Below are 21,959 nucleotides of genomic sequence, written 5' to 3' on the forward strand. Positions count from 1 at the left end.
TGCTATAATTTACCATGATCACAAAATGAAAAAAATGGTGAAAATACTTCAACTATTTCTATTTGGACAAAGGGGGTTATATGTATGTGATTATGTGAATTTTAAAACAGTACAATAAGCAGTTCCCCAACGAAATGTGAATGAAGTACTTTTTATTTATTTAGGTCTATATGAAAACAAACGTGTACTCCTGATTAACATATGTATAAACATTGTAGTACACACTGATAAGCAGGGCTAAAATAAGAAAATGATAAATGCCAAGGTAAAATGTGGAATACTATTAAATTTTGTCGATTCATGTCATATAACAGAATAACTGTAGTACAGTAATTGCATTGTCACTAAATGATTTTCACTACTGAGAAAAAATCACAATTGAATAACAAATAAATCATTTTGATTCACTAGAAGACAGTCAATTCACTGGAAGTCCAAATGTCTTACCTACAGCTAGACAACTGCTGCGTGAAGAACGTAATAGCTTGTCTTTGTGGCGAGCCTTCCGGTGGATCGTTGTGAAGAAGTTCTTGTTTCGTCTGATATAGGTAACTTCGAATCCTAGTCTCAGCGCTGTTTTGCATGACAGCTTCTTTTGTTTTAAACTTGGTGTTTAGTCCTGTGAATGCAAAATTATTAACAATTTCTAAAGCGCAAAATACTACAAATAAAATCGACTGATTAAATTGGAATTCATTTATTAGTTGACCTAAATGACTACACAGAACCTCATTAAATTTTGAACAAAACAAGAAAAGTATATAATAACCATATAATACTGGGATCCAGTATTAGTTTGGTTCATAACTGAAATGAACAGAAATGGTGGCCATCACCTTGGGCTAAATCTATATAAATACATTATAATAAGCCAGGTATATATGAAGATAAAATTAAAGGGCATAAAGAAGTAAGTAATTATCAAAACGAAGGCACCAAACTGGGAAGGACAAAGAAAAGTGTGAATATGAGAGAAACATTAATGTTGAACAAGTCAATTATGTTAGGACATAATTAGGATGGGAACAATTTAATGTGACTTAGAGAAAAAGACAAGAAAGTTACCTCTGAACCATTCAAAATCACTGTCTCGGGAACTCACTGATGCTACTTCCTCAGAAACTTTAGCAAGAAGCTCTAAGAGTTCTTTTGCCTTGGCAGAACTTTTGGCCTCTTGCAAATATTCAAGAACTCTATCATGAATTTTTGGCTGGCACTGAAGACATGCATTTAGGAAAACTGCTAACTGATGGATGAAATCTGGTGCTCTATATTCTTCTGATGGTGACACTTGCAGCTCTGTATTACTCACGAGAACTTCAAAATACTCCTTGTCAACTTCTGTACCATCGACTAAAGTGACAGTGAGTTCTTTCTCCTTCTGAAAAATAGGCTAAATATATATACACTTGTTTTCTCATATATATTTAAGGTGAAGTAACTATATTTTACTTATATAACTATAATAAAAAGAAAGGGCTAAGCCAGAATGACTATATAGCAATTGGAAGCCCAACCACTAGCACTATCGCAGAATTAACACCAACCCTGCAAGAGGCGAGGGTGTTTTCTATTGACAAACATAAATGATTGAGCTCTGATATATAGAGTAATTACCATACCTTGGCTGACACACACACATTGACCTGAATATACTAAATAATTTTTTTTACCATGAATATGCAGCTTCCTTACTAATGCTTTTATAAAAGGGATAAACAGTAAAACTTGAAGTTTTAATGGGTTCCTAGGATTCATATTCTTGTTCAAAACATAATATACTAAATACAGTGCAACTTAAAAAAACTCAGACCTCAAAACATCTTAAAAGAGCAAAACAATTTTACTATTAGAATAGTTCACATGAACACAGAACAGAGGACCCAAATTGTAATTTCCAACTGATCATATTTTTTTAGCACTTTTTCTGTTCATAAAAATTATAGTAAATATAAACATAATACAAATTTTGCTTGAAATATTGTATTATTCTTCTGCTGTATTATAAATGTTAAAATTCCTTAAGTATACTGTAATGAGTTTTTAATGTTGGTAGCCCTAATATTACATACATTGAATATGTCCCAACTATGGGATCTCTTCCTATGTGTTAGCCTGGTGTTCTCTTGTTAATAATGGAATATCATTAAATTTTCTCTCAATGCCCCACTATTTGAAAAGCAAAAATATCTACCAGAAAGAGTGTTCAGGTTAAGATAAGCAGCTGGATGAAAAGGTATCTTAACATTAAAGACAAAAATGCTAAATTTATTTGGAAAAATGATCATGGCTGGCAGACAAGTTGGGCATTGGGGCTGACACTGTTCCCTGACATGACCAGAAAAATAAATTTTAGTGGGTCGGCTTTCTATGAATATGATGAAGCAGTTTACAGGTGCTTTAACGCAATTAGCCAAGATAAATATAATCTTCAAAAGCCTTAGTAAACTAAATATAGTTATCATGCAGTGCACTTTTATTATTATTAATAATATAATCATTATTATTATTATTAAATTACAAATTAATTTTGTATATTATTTGAAACTTTGAAGAAAGATGTGGTCTATCGTCTGCTTTTAGAAATTACCGAAGAATTTAGCGATGAAGTGCGAATATAGGCAAAATGTTTTTAAATCCAGGCTTTACTTAAATTTGAAATGAGTTTGGCAGGACTGACAGATAATCTTTGATTTGCACTGGGAAAGAGAGGTTATAAAATCTGGGTAAAGCAAAAACTGTGTGCCAATAACCTGCAGGAGGTCTGGTCGAGGACCAGGGACGCTGAGTCCCGAAATCATCGCAAGGTAACTGCACGAGTTTGCCTGTTCCACACTTTCCACAGTAAAACAGACATATTAGTGTTACCTAAGGCTTGATCCACTTTTCAGACAGATATACAGTACAACACTTAATCAAGTCTAGAATACTGAGATACACAAAGATTGGCTGCACAGCTGGAGACAGGAAGCCTGTTAATTCTATGTAATCAGATACCAGGGGAGTATGGGGACTGGTGTGAGTGGCATCCTGGGCCCCTGTTCTCAACAATGTGAAACCATATGCATTCCATTTACATTTTGCCCGGAAGGGCGAGTTTATTGGGCAGCGCCACTCATCCTGCGAGTGGACATACCACCATAGCACAACACCCCCCAATAGTGGTCCGTCTAATTACCACAAGCTACCACAAGCTACACAAGCTTCACAAAGCTTCCTGGTAATACATTAGTAATGAATAAACATGATATATTTACTCATTATAATGTTAGTGCTGAATGTACAACATAAAAAAATATAATTTTAATCTGAAAAAGTATCTTTTTATAAAGAAATTAGACGAAAATAAAGAGCTGGTGACGCAAAATCAAGTCGACGATCCAAGCGTTGGTTAGGTTAGGTTAGGTTAGGTTAGGTTAGGTTAGGTTAGGTTAGGTTAGGTCAGGTCAGGTCAGGTCAGGTCAGGTCAGGTTAGGTCAGCCTAACCTAACATATCATATTTATTCATTACTAACGTATTGCCAGGAAGCTTTGTGAAGCTTGTGTAGCTTGTGGTAATTAGACGGACCCCCTGTATATGCTAGACAAGAATCATTCAAGTATTTAAAGCTACCACACTGCTCATATTGAGAAATAAGAGTTGCTCACCTTAACTTTTAGAATACTTCGGCACTTTCTTAAGAAGTCTTTGTAGGTCGAGGCCACGACTCCGACCCTCCTGCCAGGGGCAATGACGACGAAGTGTCGCGACATGTCGGAAAGGTTCCTCCTCCTCCACTATGCTCCGTCTCTGTGAGCTTGGCTCTAATGCCTCTTGTGATAAGCGCTGTGCCCTCGAAAGCAAGTTATCCTCTTTTTTATGATACATGCAGTGTGGTCAAAGGCTATTATCCTCTCCCTGAAGGCTGTAGGGGTTGAGCGTGAAATTGAAATAAGTTTATTGAGGTAAAATACACAGAAAGGGATGAGGTAGCTCAAGCTATTCTCACCCCGTTCAGTACATCGTGTTAATACATACATATAAACATATCACAAACAATAAACATATTACCAAACATTCTGAGAGATAAACATCTACATTTCCTGGTTGAGCTTGTGTCTCATATCGTTGATTTTGGGCTGACGACGGCATTCTTGACTCCTCTACCCATGACCACGTCCTTCCTGTTGACAAACTGATTACATTTGGCACTCACAATCTCCATCAATAAATTATTTCATGTTTGTAATCTGCATTGCGATAAAGAAATATATTTTTACGGTAATTTAAAAAAGCTAGATAGCTACATGAATTGGATATTACTGAAACTTATATGTGTAATACTATCATCGTGGGAGATAATGAACGCACAAAATAATTTATTAATTATTGATACAAAAAATTAATTGGCTTTGTTATTATTCAACAATGAACAATGACAAGAATGTAAAAAAACTACTGTATATATAATAAATAAAAATTAAAATAAATATTACTCACAAATCTACCCCCCATCTAACTTACGTTATCTGTGCATGGGGTTCAACCACTGCAAACTACCTCAAGCCCATTATCACCCAGCAAAAAATCAACTATCAAAACCATAACAAATTCTACGAACGCTCTAAATTAATACCCAACCACTTGGGCTGGACAGTAGAGCGATGATCTCGCGTCATGCAGGTCGACGTTCAATCCCCGACCGTCCAAGTGGTCGGGCACCATTCCTTTCCCCCCGTCCCATCCCAAATCCTTATCCTGATCCCTTCCCAGTGATATATAGACGCTATCGCTTGGCACTTTCTCCTGATAGTTCTAAATGAATACTTTTCATCAGTGTTCAAACTAGAAAGTTTAGTAAACAAGCCAGTACTCAGACAAATCTTTACAGCAGGCGAAGAAAATGAATTAAGGTATATACCCATAACATGTGATATAATCAGGAAAATCATTGACAAACTGAAAGATCTAAAAGCCCCAAGTGTGGCTGGAATTCAATATAAAGTTGTTAAGAAACTGGAAGATGAACCACTGAAACTCCCTTTCAGAAAATCTCTGGACCAAGGGACAGTTTCCACTAGCTGGAAATATGCAAGCATCACCACTATTTCCAAAAAAACGCGGAAATAGCCCAGCAGAAAATTACCCTCCGATCAGTTGGGCCTTGCACATCTGCAAGCTCATGGGCACACCTGGGTTTACACAATGAGTTTATTCCACCACCACACGCAGTTTACTCTCGACATTCATTTGCAGTATAGCTGGATACAATTATGGAGACAATGGTTATATTCTGCAGCTGGCGCGTGTATACTCCCTTGCTACTCCAACTATGTATTGTTTACAATGCTGCTACACATGTTAAATACATGTATCAACCTATTTCTTGTGCGTTCTCGTTATATCCCTAATCGCGTACTGTATTCATTTTTACAGCCAGTCAAGACTATGTAATTTGGAACTGAAAAGAATAATTTATATTAAAAACTCAACATAGCATTCGACTCTATCTTCATCGCTTTAGGGCCTATTAGTGTATGTTCAACGACCACCTGGCTAGTTAATGGCAGTGAAGATCCATATTAAAGTTTGACGAATATTGCCTTCTCGAAAGTACGTTGTTGTTGTTATAGATTCAGTTACTCGGAATAAGTTCCAAGTAGCACGGGCTATGGTGAGCCCGTAACTTACCTGGTACAGGAGCGGGACTGCTCTCGAAAACAGCATATTTCTATATATATCCCTCCCCCCTCATCCCACATCCCTCTTCCCCCACCCCATCTCCCCCTTCCATAACCCCCTTCCCAATACATACAAAATACGAGTTATTTTTTTTACAAAGCTTTAGCAAAAGTTTTCGATATTTTAGAATCGGGAAAATGCCGTAGAGTGTTCGGCTGAACTGACACCTGCATTGAACGCATGCAACAGCGCGCCGGTACAAGGCCTTGCAAATGTATTTAGTACGTGCTTGTATGTATGTAGACACGTCATGTACACTATTGGAAAAGCCTTTGATCCAAACATTCCTGTATGACGAATAAACAGCAGCGTGTAGTGGTGCGTGAATATCGCCCAGTTCGTATATACACTGCTGTTGTTCAGAGCCTTTGTGTCCAGGCAAGATCAAATGTCGCACTTATACAGATCTATCAATTGTTCTGATTTTGAAGTGAGTGAAGAGAGAGAGAGAGAGAGAGAGAGAGAGAGAGAGAGAGAGAGAGAGAGAGAGAGAGAGAGAGAGAGAGAGAGAGAGAGAGAGAGAGTGAGAGTGAGTGTGAGAGAGAGAGAGAGAGAGAGAGAGAGAGAGAGAGAGAGAGAGAGAGAGAGAGAGAGAGAGAGAGAGAGAGAGAGAGAGAGAGAGAGAGAGAGAGAGAGACAGACAGACAGACAGACAGACAGACAGACAGACAGACAGACAGACAGACAGACAGACAGACAGACAGACAGACAGACAGACAGACAGACAGACGATGATAACTAAACAAAAATTTGCTGCTCGATCTGAGGCAAAAACTTGATGCTCGGCGCTGAAATTAATACCTCCATGGTGAATTTGAACTTTAATGGGCATGGAGACCCGCGTGCTGAACCTAGCAAGCAAGGCAGCTGAGGAACTTTCAGCACCAAAGCACGTCTCGAACCGCCTACACGACAGCAGACCTGGTAAAACACCCTATATGAAGTACAAGTTTGTTTGCATCTTGAGTATGTACCACTCACGTGGATGGCTGGCCTCTCCCTTCATCATATTTCCTACTTCTTGTCACTGTGGAGAATCCCAGTGAGAAGACATCTGAATTCTTGACCCATTGTGGTTCAAGTAGTCAGTATATTAAAGCCTTCAACTCCAGAGAGTTGAAGTACCACCTCTTGGATGGGCTTAATCTTCATCAATCAGAGAGAGATGTGGTGGAACATTGTAGTGCAAAAGGTCAATTTTTTTAAGATTCTCCACCTGACCCAACTTCATGCACAACCAAAACACGGTATATAATTACAGCACAAGATGCTTAACCATAATTTACGGGCTCACCATAGCCCGTGCTACTGGAACTTCTTGTTCTGAGCAGCTGAATCTAAAACAACAACAATATGCTTAACCACCACAAAAATGAAAACAAAATATTTTATGCTTGCTGTGGAATTCTCCACTTAAATTATGTTATTTTGCGTAGATAGTCATTAAACCATGTCAAACAACTATAGCCTCACAGACCAGGGGCCAGATTCACGAAAGCACTTACGCAAGCACTTACGAACGTGTACATCTTTCCTCAATCTTTGACGGCTTTGGTTACATTTATTAAACAGTTTACAAACATGAAAACTTGCCAATCAACTGTTGTTATTGTTACAAACATCCTCCTGGTGCTTCGGCGCTCATCAACTGTTTAACAATTGTAAACAAAGCCGCCAAAGATTGAGAAAAGATGTACAGGTTCGTAAGTGCTTTCGTGAATCTGGCTCCAGGTAATTACCAACGAAGGCCAGGCTGTTAGAGTAGAAAAAAACTAATATAATTGTAACTTATTAAATTGAAGCTCATAACTGATAAAAATAATAGTAAAATTGAAATTATTTATTAAATTAATGGCTGGTGTCAGGTTTCAAGTGAGGTGATTGAGGACAATAACTCGCAATAACTTGTAGGACTCATTTGGAATACCCAGCGATATTCTATTGAGATCTGATGTCAGTTATATATGAAAAAAAAATGAGAAATAGAAAAAGAGAACTTGAAAAGAAAAAGAAACAAAGACTGATGGAATAAAAATTGAAAACGAAACTTGTGATAAAAATTCGAATTGAAAATGTGAATTCGAAGCTCACGAGATAAAAGTCAAAATTCTTACTGGCTGGTATATGAAGCCTGCGTTCTGCACGCACTCACGCACGCACGCACTCACGTACGCACACACTCACGCACGCACGCACTCACGTATGCACGCACTTACACACACGCACGCTGACATGCCCTCCCTCAGTGTTCATGAGGTACAAAACCAGTTGTACTTTCAAGAGTTAGGAGCGACATGATCACCGTATACAAGATTCTCAAAGGATAGGGGTAGATAAAGACAGACTATTTAACACAAGTGGTACATACACTATGTGACACAGGTGGAAAATGAGTGCCCAAATGAGCCATAGAGACATTATTATTTTTTTCAGTGTCAGAGTAGTTAACAGATGGAATGCATTAGGCAGTGATGTAGTGGAGGCAGACTCCTTACACAGTTTCAAATGTAGATATGATAGAGCCCAGTAGGCTCAGGAACCTGTACACCAGTTGATTGACACACACACACACACACACACACACACACACACACACACACACACACACACACACACACACACACACACACACACACACACACACTCACACACACACACACACACACACACACACACACACACACACACACACACACACACACACTCACACACACACACACACACACACACACACACACACACACACACACACACACACACACACACACACTTGCTTCATTATTCCCCTCAAGACTAGAGCGACATATTTCTGCTGGGTTTTACCTCAACAGAGAGACGTGACGTGATTTGTAAACACCCCAACATACCTCCATAAAGGCACTGATCTCATGCACTTAATTTGTCGTAAATGGCACCAGGATGGAAAGTGTCGTAATTCTCAGTACTGGGAAGGAATTGTGATTATATGCACAAGGAATGGAATTATCAGGGGTCAATCAACAGCAGGAGGGTCAAAAACCATAATTTACTGCCCAACCAGCAGGTATATTTCAGTCCTGGACATAATCCTGAACAAAAGTAAACTCTAGACGTATTTACACCGCGAAATGGGGGTACACCTCTTTGTGAATATCCCATGATCGGCGAATTACCACCCAGAGTTCGAATGGTCAAAATATCGCCAGGTCTTGAATGACATTTTAGAAGTTATAAACTCATTTACAAGGAATAACATCTTTTACAGGGGTTTAAAGCCTTTAACAAGAGTCTCTTTTCAGAGGTCATGGGTTCCATGAAATGCGTTTCGTGTTTTTAAAGAGGATTAAAGTCCCATTTTTATCCTCGTCACCCTTGTATGCCATTTGTAATGAGATCAAACCTCCTCGTCTGGACGTTATTATCTCTCTAGTGATTCCAGTCACCTGGAAACAATATTATTTTAACCCGTATCCTAAGCGTTGCCATGGTGACATTCCAGCAGATAATTGCATGACTAGTGAGAAGGTTTTTATAGACTTAGCATATGCTAATAATTAGCTAGATAGCTTCCTTATGCTTTTATATAGTATACTTAAGGCAATTAACAAGAAACATGAATATGGAATAGGATAGGCTTGGTGTAGTCGCAGAATCAATTGGGAGAAGATACTCTTTAATGCAAATCTAATTAGTTTTGTCGGTGACAGGAAGTGTATAACAGTTGTGTAACTCACGGGAACCTATTTATTGCTGGGTGAACAGACGCATAAAGTGAAGGAAACGCGCCCAACCATTTCTGTCCAGCCTGGGCCTCGAATCAAGAAGCCCCGATTGTGAGTTAACAACGAAGCCAACTGTGTTAAAAGGCCATTTCAAGAAGCACTGAAACAATTGTTTGAGTGTCTGAAAATATATTATGGCACAACACACTCCACAGGAATCATACGCCATATTTCACACTTAACTCCATAAAAATGGCCTGGAGTGTTTATAATTATTTAACAATTCATAAAGCATTTAACTTAGTCCTACCCTGACCAGCCTATGTCCTGTACCCAAGTCCATTCACCCTGCAAATTCAGACGAGACTAGCCCCAAGCTAACCTGGCTTTAATCCGCCCTCAAACTCTGGAGAGACAGACAGACAGATATTCTCTCTTATAGTACAGATTTAATTTCAGCTGCTGAGTTAATCATTATACACGCTAAAAATTCTTAATTATAGAGCTAAGTATAGTTATGCTCAAAACTTTATTAATTTACAGGCAGGTGTTGGTTGCCAGTATAATCGCGTTGCCAGAGAGCAGGCAAGTGGTGTGTGTGAGGTGTGAAATCTGCTCAGCTTTGAGCCTTTCATGGGAGTACAATCCTCTGTATTGGTCGCTGTCTGCAATAACAATCCTGGAATGATGTTATTGCAATTACGATTGTTTAATTTATTATTATCCTTATTATCAATATTTTTTTGTATTGTTAATATTTGTATTGTTATTGTTATAATTCAATTGTTAATGTAATTATTTTTCATTAATATTATTATAATTATTATTAGTCAAATAATTATTATAATAATTGATATTAATATATCATTAAAATACTTCTTTTATCTGTATTACCAGAGTACGGACTCGTTCAGCAATGTTAAAGTTTACAGTATATGTAAACATTATTTACTTATACATAAGACTATTATGCCTTTTGATAAGACAAGTTTTTCACCTCGTTCAAGATACCAGGTTGGTGGAGACTATTTTCTGTCTGGAATAATAACTAATAATTCCCCAACCAGAGTAACCCATAATTCCACACCTGGTTTACCAATAAACCCACACCTGGTTTACCAGTAAACCCACACCTGGGGTTAACAAGAGCCGGCCTTTTTTGGGCGTAACAAAAACAATCAAACACCCGGGAAGAATTTAATAAATTGACTGGAATGAATATTAAACCTGTCGCAAAATAAATTTATTCATGAAAACCCCGGTGGTGGAGGAACATCCTTCTCTGTGAAGCTTGTATATTCATGAGAGGCTGCTTCCCAATGTATCTACGAAAGGCCATTAATCATTTTGAAATATCTCAGCAGCACGGATATATATACTTTGAGAAGTGTATATAGACACCCAGTTCACGGTGTATGTATACTGAGAGTTTGATTTAGTAAATATATTCAAGGATTATTTACATGATGGTTGGTCTGTAAGGTGTTGTGGTGGCTTTAATAATTCTTCCAGGGTTGATAGGTCTTATGTTCAGTACTAAACCTCAGCTAACGTTGGTATTAATTCCGGATTATTTAAGAGAGCGCGAAGGCACAGCATTATCCTGAGAAGATTGATTTATATCTTAAATATAAATTATCAAATGTACACTTGTACACTTATCTGGTCGAATGTACACTTCCCTTTCGTGTATATTCGACCAGATAATCTATTCAAGGGTTAGAAATTAAGCTGCATTCTTAAATAATATGAGATAATTTTTCGATATTATGTAAGGAGGTACTTTCTTTTTTAATACATAAATGAAGTTGAAAGCTATTTCCTAGGCAGGAAAAAACGTCATATTCATTTACAGTCAAATAATCTTAAGGTCTTTGAAGACTATATGGATAAGTTGGTCTTTGATGTTCGGTAATTAGCTCCAAGCAGTAAGATGACTGTGCAAGACCGCCAACTGTGAGCTGGACCATGTGTTTTATGTTCTGGGGCATTAGTCTGGTGAAACACCTGATAATTTGGTTATGGAACCTTTCCTTGGTTACCCAGGTGATACAGTAGGTACCCACAATCCCAGCTTAATACAATCCACTACCATGCTGGATAATGCGGGAGCCATAGTGGTTAGACCAGAGTGGTTAGACCAGAGTGGTTAGACCAGAGTGGTTAGACCATAGTGGTTAAACCAGCTCAGAATACCCAACAGTTGTCCCAGTTTATGGTATCCTATCGCGGAGATAGCAGCTACCACTTTGTTAGAATCTGCAACAGCAGATGAAGATTTTGCTTGGCTCGCAGCAGTGATTGCTCCCCATGCAAGGGATTGTGCGTTGGCGGTCTATAAATATTAATTTTCACCACTTTTATTGACAGAAAAATATAAAATCTGCTGGAAGAACTTTATGAGACTATACGAATTCAAAGCGACTGTACAGATGACAATTGTACAGACATTGCACAATATCTAGGGGGAAATCAATTAAGTGGAATGCAAAATGACATTACTAAAATCTCTATGAAAAATGCACCAAATATTTCACACTTGACTCCATGAAAAGTGTATGGGAAAGGAGGGTGTATATATATATGTTAATATTTGTTAAAGCATTTTACTTAGCATCAAACACTAGCCTATGTCCGTCCCGTTCCACAGACTATTCATCCTGCAAAGTTGAGTGAGGCTACCCCCAGGCCTCGGGTCTCCCTATTTGGACTGACATATATATATATACCGAGTGTACACCTGCGCCTAAGAGCACAAACACATTAATTATTGCAGCGATCTCTTTTTCTTCTCTCTCTCTCTTTTCCTGATATTTTTAATACAATTTGAGAACATTCTAATGTATTTGCTTGTATAAAAATGGCCGAGCTGTGGTTATAAATATTTAATGCCATAAAAGGTTAGAGTGTAATGGGAGAAAAGGCCACTCTTATCCTATAATTTTTTCCCTGGGGATGTTGAGAGGGGAACTGGGGAACTTGAGAGGGGAATTGTGGGGACGTAGAGAGGGGAAAATATGGGATTTAGAGGTAGATAAAGTTGCGTTAGATGTTTATTACTGAACAGATCCTCCCTCTTTAGAGTAAGAGAACTCTTTATCTGAGTAATCTATCTTGTCATATATAATATTATTATGTTTATTAGTAAGCAGAGGTGTGCTTAATTGTACCAGATCTCAGCTGCTGTATTTGTAGGCTCAAGTGAAATTATGGTGGTGCTGCTTTATGCTGGTCTGTTTGTATAGTTTTGGTGAGGCGTATATGGTGCATAGGGCGGGAAATTTGGATAGGAGAGAGAGAGAGAGAGAGAGAGAGAGAGAGAGAGAGAGAGAGAGAGAGAGAGAGAGAGCTCCTTCCTCATCTCCAACTAACATTTCCTCGCAGCATTTACTGTGCTTGCCTATACAGGGGAAGTCTATATTTAGACACTATTCTCGGGGTGAAGTAACGATGAACTCCGATCATTCCTATTCCAGACTGCCAGGACAAACTCAGTCGGGAGTTGTTTACAAATAGAGCGCCTCAGGGAGCCCCATCCTGATTATCAGGCTCCTCCCGGACAAAAAGTATATTGAAGCATTCCACCATTTTTGGCGAAAAAAATCATTAAAATCGAACAATTCTTAAGATTTGTGAATATATGTTATTCATTTGTAAGCTGCTAATTAAAAATTGTTATGCATTTATTAAATGTATTCAATTTTGTAATGAAAAGGATATGTGTGTAATTATTTAAATTATGGGAAAGAGAGAAATGGAAAAAGAGAGAGGGAGGGAAGGAGAGAGGGAGGGAAGGAAGGTGAGAGGTTCGTAGGTATAGGTAGAGGGAGGAAGGGAGGGAGGGAGGCGAGATGAGAGTAGAGAAGTAGGGTAGAGGTGTGAGGGAGGATGGAAGGGAAGCCATAGAGGGAGGGAGATTATTTGCCTTCCCCAATTCCTCTCCCTCACTCCTTATGTCCCCTCTTCTCCCTCACTGTTCCTCTGCCCACCTTCTACTCTTCTCCCTCCCTTTCCCATCCTCTCCAGTGCACCTCTCCCCTCTCCCCTATCCTGCAATGAGAATTATTGCACAGTTTGTTTATGTTGTCATGGTAACCAGTGTTGTCACAGAGCAATACTCTCCTTCTCCACTCTCTCTCTCTCTCTCTCTCTCTCTCTCTCTCTCTCTCTCTCTCTCTCTCTCTTTATTTATTTCCCCTCACCTGCCTCCCTACCATCATTTCATTCCACACTATATTTCTTGCTCACTGTTCTCTCGTGTCTAAATAACCTTCCCCAATTTTATCCATCACTGTGCCTCTCCCCTCTCCCTCTTCATCTATCTTTTCTCTCTCTCTCTCTCTCTCTCTCTCTCTCTCTCTCTCTCTCTCTCTCTCTCTCTCTCTCTCTCTCTCTCTCTCTCTCTCTCTCTCTCTCTCTTTCTTTCGTTCTAGATATGAAGAGACTGAGCAATGAGGAAATACTTAGATAGCAGTTCCTCAACATCTGGGAGAAAGAGGAAACAAGGAGGACATGACAACGACATATATAATTCTAATTAGAATTAATAAAGTAGTCAAAGACGTAATCACGAGTTCATAGAATGGAAGTCATGTTTAATAAAGCTGTTGGAATCATGTGGGAATATGTAAACGAGGGAAGGGAGGGAATTGCCAGGGAGGGGAAAGCGCCAAGCCATTACGACTATATATAACACTTGAAAAGGGTCAGGATAAGGATTAGGGATGGGACGGGCGGAAAGGAATGGCGCCCCAACCACTTGTGGAGGTCGGAGATTGAACGCCGACCTGCATGAAGCGAGACCGCCGCTCTACCGTCCAGCCCAAGTGGTTGGGCATGTAAACGAGTACACAGGAAAGAGAGGGAGGAGCTCACTGATTCATTCAGTATTGTCAGAATATTTTCTACACTGTTCACTGAACAGAATACAATAAATAAAAAAAACATAAATCAACAGAAACTAAAAAAAACAACAAGGCACAAAAAGCAACAGAAAAAAACAGAGAAATAATTTAAAACAACAGAAACATTAAGAAAAAGGCAAAACGATCGAAAAACACAACAAAAGACAGAGACAAAAAAAATAATTAAAACACGTCAAGAACAGAAAACGAGCGAAACATCGCATTTTGCAAAATTATAAACTCCAAACATCACGATAAAGTTGGAACTGAGAGGTGGAAATATTGACGATAGAGATTTAGAACCCAATAATATCCCTGCCAACAAGGACTCGGAACCCAAGAATCCCAATAATAGGTAATCAAAACCCATGATTCTCGAGAATGGGGAAATAATAAGGAATCGGAACACAATTTCCCTGAGAATTGGTGTCTGAAGAAGGAGTCAGTTGAGCGTAATGACCCTGAGAAGAGCGCCAATGGGTAAGACAAAGCTGGCTGTTGTAAGGAGAATGATTTATGATGCGTTGTTTGCATTATTTGGAGCTTGGAGGGGAGGGATAGATGAAAGGGGGGGGGGAGTAGAGGGCAAAGGGGTGGTGTGGGAAGGTGGAGGGGGGAAGTGGAATTGTGGATATTAGGGAGTGTAGTGGATAGGGAGATATAAAGAACTGTTTAAGAGTTAGAATTTGTCAATAGTTGGAATGGTTTACATGAAGATGTCTGTGAAAATATCTCAGTTCAGCTTTTAGTTGTAAATATGATACAAAAAACGCGAGAAGAGTCCAAAAGAGTTGCTTGTCTGACTCAGTGACCCCCGACTCTTAAGACGTATCCCGTTAGATAGACTCTTGTAAATTCGTATTGTATTATATTCCGATCGCCCTCCGTCTAGTATCATCTAACGCAATTTATTTGCTCGCAATTCTTACGCTGAAAAAAGGTATTTCTAGAACTTCTGAGGCTTATCTGGGCCTCAGATTTTCACGTATATCCTCTAGTTCTGTTCTGTGTTATAATTATTACAGTTCAAAAAGCTTAATTTCTTTACCAATAAGTTTAATCAACCATGAGATACGTGAGACCAAAACTTTTCTATGCAGCGCAAGCATGAAATTCACACATCAAATGCACAAATGAAACTAAGAGAGTCCAGAGGTTTGTCACATTGCTAGTCCATGAAAATAAGATTTTTTTTATAAAGAGAGACATAGAGAATCAAACCTCATATCACCATGGAGTCCATGCACGATAGACATGATCCTAACATCAAAGTAGACATCGACAAACTATTTTGTACAAGAGAAAACAGAATGAGGAAAGACAGACGTGAAAATAGAAAGCTCATCTATGCCAGATGGAAATATGGTTTCGGCTCGAGGGCAATGGGCGAAATAAATGCCTCAGAAAAGAAAGATTTGGAGGCTAAATCCTGGCAAAGACTCAAATATAAATATGACATAGTTCCCGAGGATCAGAAATCATCATAACAGGTGAATATATATATATGAATGCACATAATATTCCCTCCTCCAAAACAGATAATAAATATCATATATGCATACAAAACAAACGGATATATAATATATTCTGGAAAACAGATTCGCTGGCTACGATTGATCCCCTCAACACACACACACACACACACACACACACACACACACACACACACACACACACACACACACACACACACACACACACACACACACACATATAACCTGGAGAAAAACAGACGAGAAAAGGAAAAAGCAGACTCCGGAACTGTGTGTCAGTCTGTCCTCTTCATCTTCACAAGCATCTTAGACACACCTTCCCTCTATTGGGTGTACTCACCTAGTTGTACTCACCTAGTTGTAGTCAGTTGTGCTTGCGAGGGTTGAGCTCTGGCTCTTTGGTCCCGCCTCTCAACCGTCAATAAACTGGTTTACAGGTTCCTGAGCCTATTGGGCTCTATCATATCTACACTTGAAACGGTGTATGGAGTCAGCCTCCACCACAACTCTTCCTAATGCATTCCATTTACCAACTACTCTGACACTAAACAACCACTACTACTACTCTGACACTGTCTTTATTGACCTCAGCCGAGACAGGAAGCCGGCAGCCTGTCAACAATCCCCCCCTATTATTCCTGGGGATTTTTTTAGTGCTTATTTATGAACTGAAGTATTGTTTTGACATGAAGATTTCAGCCTTAATGATCCTTTTAATCAACATGTCCTAATAACGAGCCTAACATAAGCTCTTATAAACATAATTATTTAGGAAATTATATATGCTCTGAGAGAAAGAAAGGCTTGAGTGAATATAGTAAATGTTTGAAAATATATGTAAATTATGGATATTTTGCTTTGATACATAAACTATTAAAAATAGAACGACTTAGGCAAACAAATAAATGAACACACACACACACAAACACACACACACACACACACACACACACACACACACACACACACACACACACACACACACACACACACACACACACACACTCACACACACACACTCACACATACACACTCACACACACACACACACACACACACACACTCACACACACACATACACACACATACACTCACACACACACACACACACACACTCACACACACACATACACACACATACACTCACACACTCACACACACACACACACTCACACACACACATACACACACATACACTCACACACACACACACACACACACACACACACACACACACACACACACACACACACACACACACACACACACACACACATATATATATATACATATTATAAATACCCACACTGGCGACAGACACCATAGGCTGCGAGGAGACTATATGAGCTTCATTCTGCTCCCGGGGGAGTTCCTGTTCACCGCGCGTGCAGTTCCTCCATAACCACAAACACTCGGTATGTTCCTCGCATCTTTATTATCTACTGAACACTCTCTCACCAGGCCCAATTTTTTTTCCTCGGCTCCAGTGAGCCACCGCAAAAAAATATCCCTTTTTCTTATTTGCGGCACAAACAAAAAACGGACATTTTAGCAGGAGGACTACACAAAATATGAGCTGGTGATTGTGCTCGTTTCGCTGTGAGACGTAATAGTTGCTAATATCATGCCTCGGTAAGGGTTTTTACCCTCGATTCCCCACTCGTAAACACGACTGTCTCATGATATCAACCCCAGTTAACGCAAGATGATATTACCCCTAGTTCACGCAAGATTATATATTCCTTTCTCCTTCCGTTTGGGAAGACAAATTTTGGATTATTTTGTTGAGGGGATTACCATCACAATCAACCCTCATCTCACCACCATTACAACCACCCCATCTGACCCTCGCCACCAACACTACCACCATTTGCGCCTCGCCACCAACACTACCGGTCACGGTACTGTGTACGTTTAAGGGGGATCCTGGACGGCATGGGTTTGAATCCTTGCCGGGTCAATTAGAGTTCTTAGTGATCAATGGCTTGCGTGTTCCTGCAGCTTTCTCACACGCACACTAGTTGTGCTTGCGGGGTTGAGCTCAGCTCTTTCGGCCCGCCTCTCAACTGCCAATGAACTGTTATTAACTACTAACTAATGATATTTTTTTTCACACACACACACACACACACACACACACACACACACACACACACACACACACACACACACACACACACACACACACACACAGAGGAAGCAGCCCGTAGCAGCTGTCTAACTCCCAGGTACCTATTTACTGCTAGGTAACAGGGGCATCAGGGTTTCGCCATGGCCCTGGATCGATCCCGGGTCCCTAGACCTACGCACCCAGAGCGCTGTCCACTCAGCCACTAGGCGCCCATCAGCCACATGTGTGTGTGTAAAATGTTAACACAGAACTAACATATTAAAATGGAACAATAGGCAAACATGAATTGAAAAGATTTACGTCCGATCCCGTCATCTGGGAAAGCATGACACGCAACACGACTCATGTCACCCATAAATAACATCAATAAACATTTTTCATAGTCCAACCGGGTAAGTGACCCTTCAAAAGACTCGAACGCTTGTAAAGTAATGTAAACCCTATAACTGGGTCATCTCTCGACCCTTACAAACGCCAATACCGAGAAACAAGGGCAATTGGGCTTTTGGCACACATTCAATTGTCATCCACCTCATTGGACAGATAGGTTAAGTAATAATTGTAATTAAGAAGCAATAAGATGCTTATCTTAACATACTAAGAAGGTTAGGTGAGGTCGGTGTTTTCTATGAAGCTTTACAAGGTAAACTAAAATATTCACAATCAATTAGTATGTCACATATGCACTTATTAAATAAGCCAATATTGACTGCAAGCAAGTGTGAGAACGGGTTGCATTGGAAACTGTTTTCATTTGTAATTAACCTTATAATAATACTAGCACTTCTGTTCCTTAGGTTTAATTCCAGTTACAATTCCCATCTTGAAAGATATACATATATCTACACGAAGTCTATCGATATACCACATCAATACCAATGAAAATATCAATATTTAATCAAACATCACCACAAGGAGGCTCATATCACTTTATATCAAAGCAGTAAGTAATTTTAAGTAGTAAAGCTACTTCACCAGAAGCAACGCGACTCGCCAGAAGAAACAAGAGACTTATTACTCAACCCGTTCTCGCAAATTTAATAAGTCAATATTGACTTATTAAATATGTGCATAGGTGACATACTTAACATTATAGATACCCTTAAAAAGATTCATAGAAAACACCGACCTTACCTAACCTACTTAGTATGTTAAGATAAGCATCTTATTGCTTCGTAATTACAATTATTACCTAACCTATAATAGGTATAGGTTAAGTAATAATTGTAATTACGAAGCAATAAGATGCTTATCTTAAGATACTAACAAGGTTAGGTAAGGATGGTGTTTTCTATGAATCTTTTTAAGGGTATCTATTATGTTTAGTATATCACCTATGCACGTAGTTAATAAGTCAATATTGACTTTACGAATTTGCGAGAACGGGTTGCATTACTGCGTTCGGGGGAAGGTCGAGTATAATTCACTACTCCAAAGAGTTACAAAGTACCTGTACCTTATTACTATTTGATGCCCTCGTGACCTCACCTACATCCAAGTTCCGTTTTCATCGACAGAGAAATATTTCTAGGAATGGAGTTTAGAAACTGTCTGGCATAATGTCCTCGTGATGGTCCTCACTACCCTGCGCCTTCGTTTATCATGTACATATCTATTTCTTCTTTTGATCATAACGATGAGGTTTGAGCTCTTGGTTCAAGGCTAGAATCTAATGCTATCCTGCAGACCAGACACCAGTGCTATCCTGCAGACCAGACACCAGTGCTATCCTTCAGACCAGACACCAGTGCTATCCTGCAGACTAGACACCAGTGCTATCCTTCAGACCAGAGACCATTGCTATCCTTCAAATGAATCCAGATTAGGACTGTGTTATAGCGAGCAGGCTGACAGCTCATAGAAAACAACACGGCAATTGTCAGAGTGAAATTTTGAAGAGACTGACTCAACAAGCTTTTAAGCAGCCTAATGCGCTAGGTTATGTTAGGTTAAGATAGGTTACGTTACGTAGGGTTAGGTTATAAGTTAGGTTAGGTTAGGTTTGTTTGGTTAGATCATGTTAGATTAGGCTAGGCTCGGATAAGTTAGGGAGTGTTGCCGAGAAATTGACGCATTCGGGACTCAGGACCATCTAATATGTTTAGGTAATCGCTGGGGTAGTTGTTACAGTATTCGAGAATTGTTAGAGACGCCCCTGGCTACCCAGGTTGGAATCCTTCAGGGGGTCATGTGATTTTATATGATTTTTATATGGGTCATATATATTTTATGGTTATTATATAATCATATAATAGTGATAACATTGCATGGGGGCCATTGAAGATTAGCGCAAGCACGCACGCACGCATGCACACACACGAACTCATGCAGTAGGGCCTCGTAGCTAAGTGAACAGCGCTCTAGAGTCGTAGTTCTAAGGGCCCGGGTTCGACTCCCGGCAAAGGCAGAAACAAATGGGCAGAGTGTCTTTCAACTTGGTGAATCTGTTCACCTAGCAGTAAATAGGAACTCGGAAGTTAGACAGCTGTTACGGGCTGCTTCCTGGAGATGTGTGTGTGTGTGTGTGTGTGTGTGTGTGTGTGTGTGTGTGTGTGTGTGTGTGTGTGTGTGTGTGTGTGTGTTAGAGAGAAATATATATAGTAGTCACAATAGAGGAAAAATAAATTGTGGAGAAAGACGGGGTCCAAGAGTTAATAGCTCGATTCAGCAGATACAAATAGTAAATAGAGCAGACAGGAATTAAAACAGAACAAAAAAGAATTAACATAGAGAGGGGCGAGAACAGCAGAGTTTGGGCTCCTTCATAGTTGTGTGCTCGTATAGCAATGGAAAGAATTCACAGGCGACAATACTAAGGTGGAGTTTTGAGCGTGGACACCTCGCAAACTTTTCTAATTAAGGCAGGTGCAATGGGGGGATGGGGGCGTCGTCAGGTGAAGCATGCGTCTTATCCTAAGTTTCCCATTATTAAACTCAGCCAAGCACTTTTCTCTTGATGCTTGAGGGGTGCAATAATGTGCTTTGTGTGTGTCTGTGTGTGTCTGAGTGTGTCTGAGTGTCTGTGTGTGTCTGTGTGTCTGGCTTTGGTCATCGGTCGTCCCATTCTGGTTAATTGCATACTCTGCTCGGTGTTCTGGGGTGATAATGCAGGAGCAGCTGAGATGTCCTTCCCTATTTCACTTCGTCCTCTCCCTATTCCCTTCTTTCGTTCCTCATTCCCTCTCTTACCCCTCCTTCCTCTCTCTCTCTCTCTCTCTCTCTCTCTCTCTCTCTCTCTCTCTCTCTCTCTCTCTCTCTCTCTCTCTACCATCCGTTCTTGCACCAACTTCTTCCATTCTTGTTCCATTTCCCTACGTCCTACCTCCATTTTCTGCTAACTCCACTCCTTCTCCTCCACCTACAACTCCATCTTCTACACTCTCATTCTCTCTCATCCACTTCCCCCCTTCCCAACACTCCGCTTTCTTCCCCATACCTATTATCTCCTCCTCTCCCCCACCCACATTCCTATCCCGTGGTGTCACAGCCCTCTCTCTCATCTCCACCACTCTACACCCATTCCTCCTCATCTTCTTCCTCACCTCGCCAGCTTACGCCCCTCACCCCTCACCCCTCACCCGTCCTCACTCCCCCTCACCCCTCTTCCAGTGCATGATGATCTGTTCATTAACTTAAGCACCTCATTTTCTTTCCGTAATATTTTCTCATTTCCTCTCTTCCTTCATCACTGCCTTAATGAATAGTATATATGCACATATACATACATACGTATGTATATATATACATTATATATATATATATATAGTTTCTTTTTTTACACAGTTTTTCAGGAGGGAGATATAGCGTTATCAACTTTCTTTGTTTAGAATATCAGGTATAAGGACTTAGAGACAATCAGGGAGCCAAGATTGACTCACGCTGACAAGGGGATTCATTCCAACTCTATGAGTCTTGGACGCACTGACCCTGGGGTTTGAAGGAGATCTTTCCCGAGATGGAAGATCAGTTGGAAACAGCTAAATCGTCGTTGAAGACACAGGAACGTCA

At 39.8% G+C, this 21,959-nt stretch overlaps 1 protein-coding gene across 3 annotated transcripts in view; it reads right to left on the bottom strand.

Annotated features, from left to right (window-relative positions):
- Drep4 (DNA fragmentation factor-related protein 4) overlaps positions 1-21,959 on the bottom strand; it is a 29,228-nt gene that overhangs the window by 6,551 nt on the left and 718 nt on the right. The window contains exons 2-5 of one of the 3 annotated variants that reach the window (XM_069337820.1): positions 4,079-4,164; positions 3,649-3,905; positions 1,066-1,381; positions 448-619 (exon numbers count right to left, since the gene is read on the bottom strand). In XM_069337820.1, the coding sequence (XP_069193921.1) occupies positions 448-619; positions 1,066-1,381; positions 3,649-3,753 (593 nt within the window). In that variant the 5' untranslated portion in view covers positions 3,754-3,905; positions 4,079-4,164. Of the gene's footprint in view, positions 1-447; positions 620-1,065; positions 1,394-3,648; positions 3,906-4,051; positions 4,171-21,959 lie in introns of those variants that run through there. The other 2 variants (XM_045764661.2, XM_045764660.2) reach the window with 2 other exon arrangements.

Source organism: Procambarus clarkii, chromosome 38 (assembly GCF_040958095.1).
Source record: "Procambarus clarkii isolate CNS0578487 chromosome 38, FALCON_Pclarkii_2.0, whole genome shotgun sequence".
Classification (NCBI taxonomy): domain Eukaryota; kingdom Metazoa; phylum Arthropoda; class Malacostraca; order Decapoda; family Cambaridae; genus Procambarus; species Procambarus clarkii.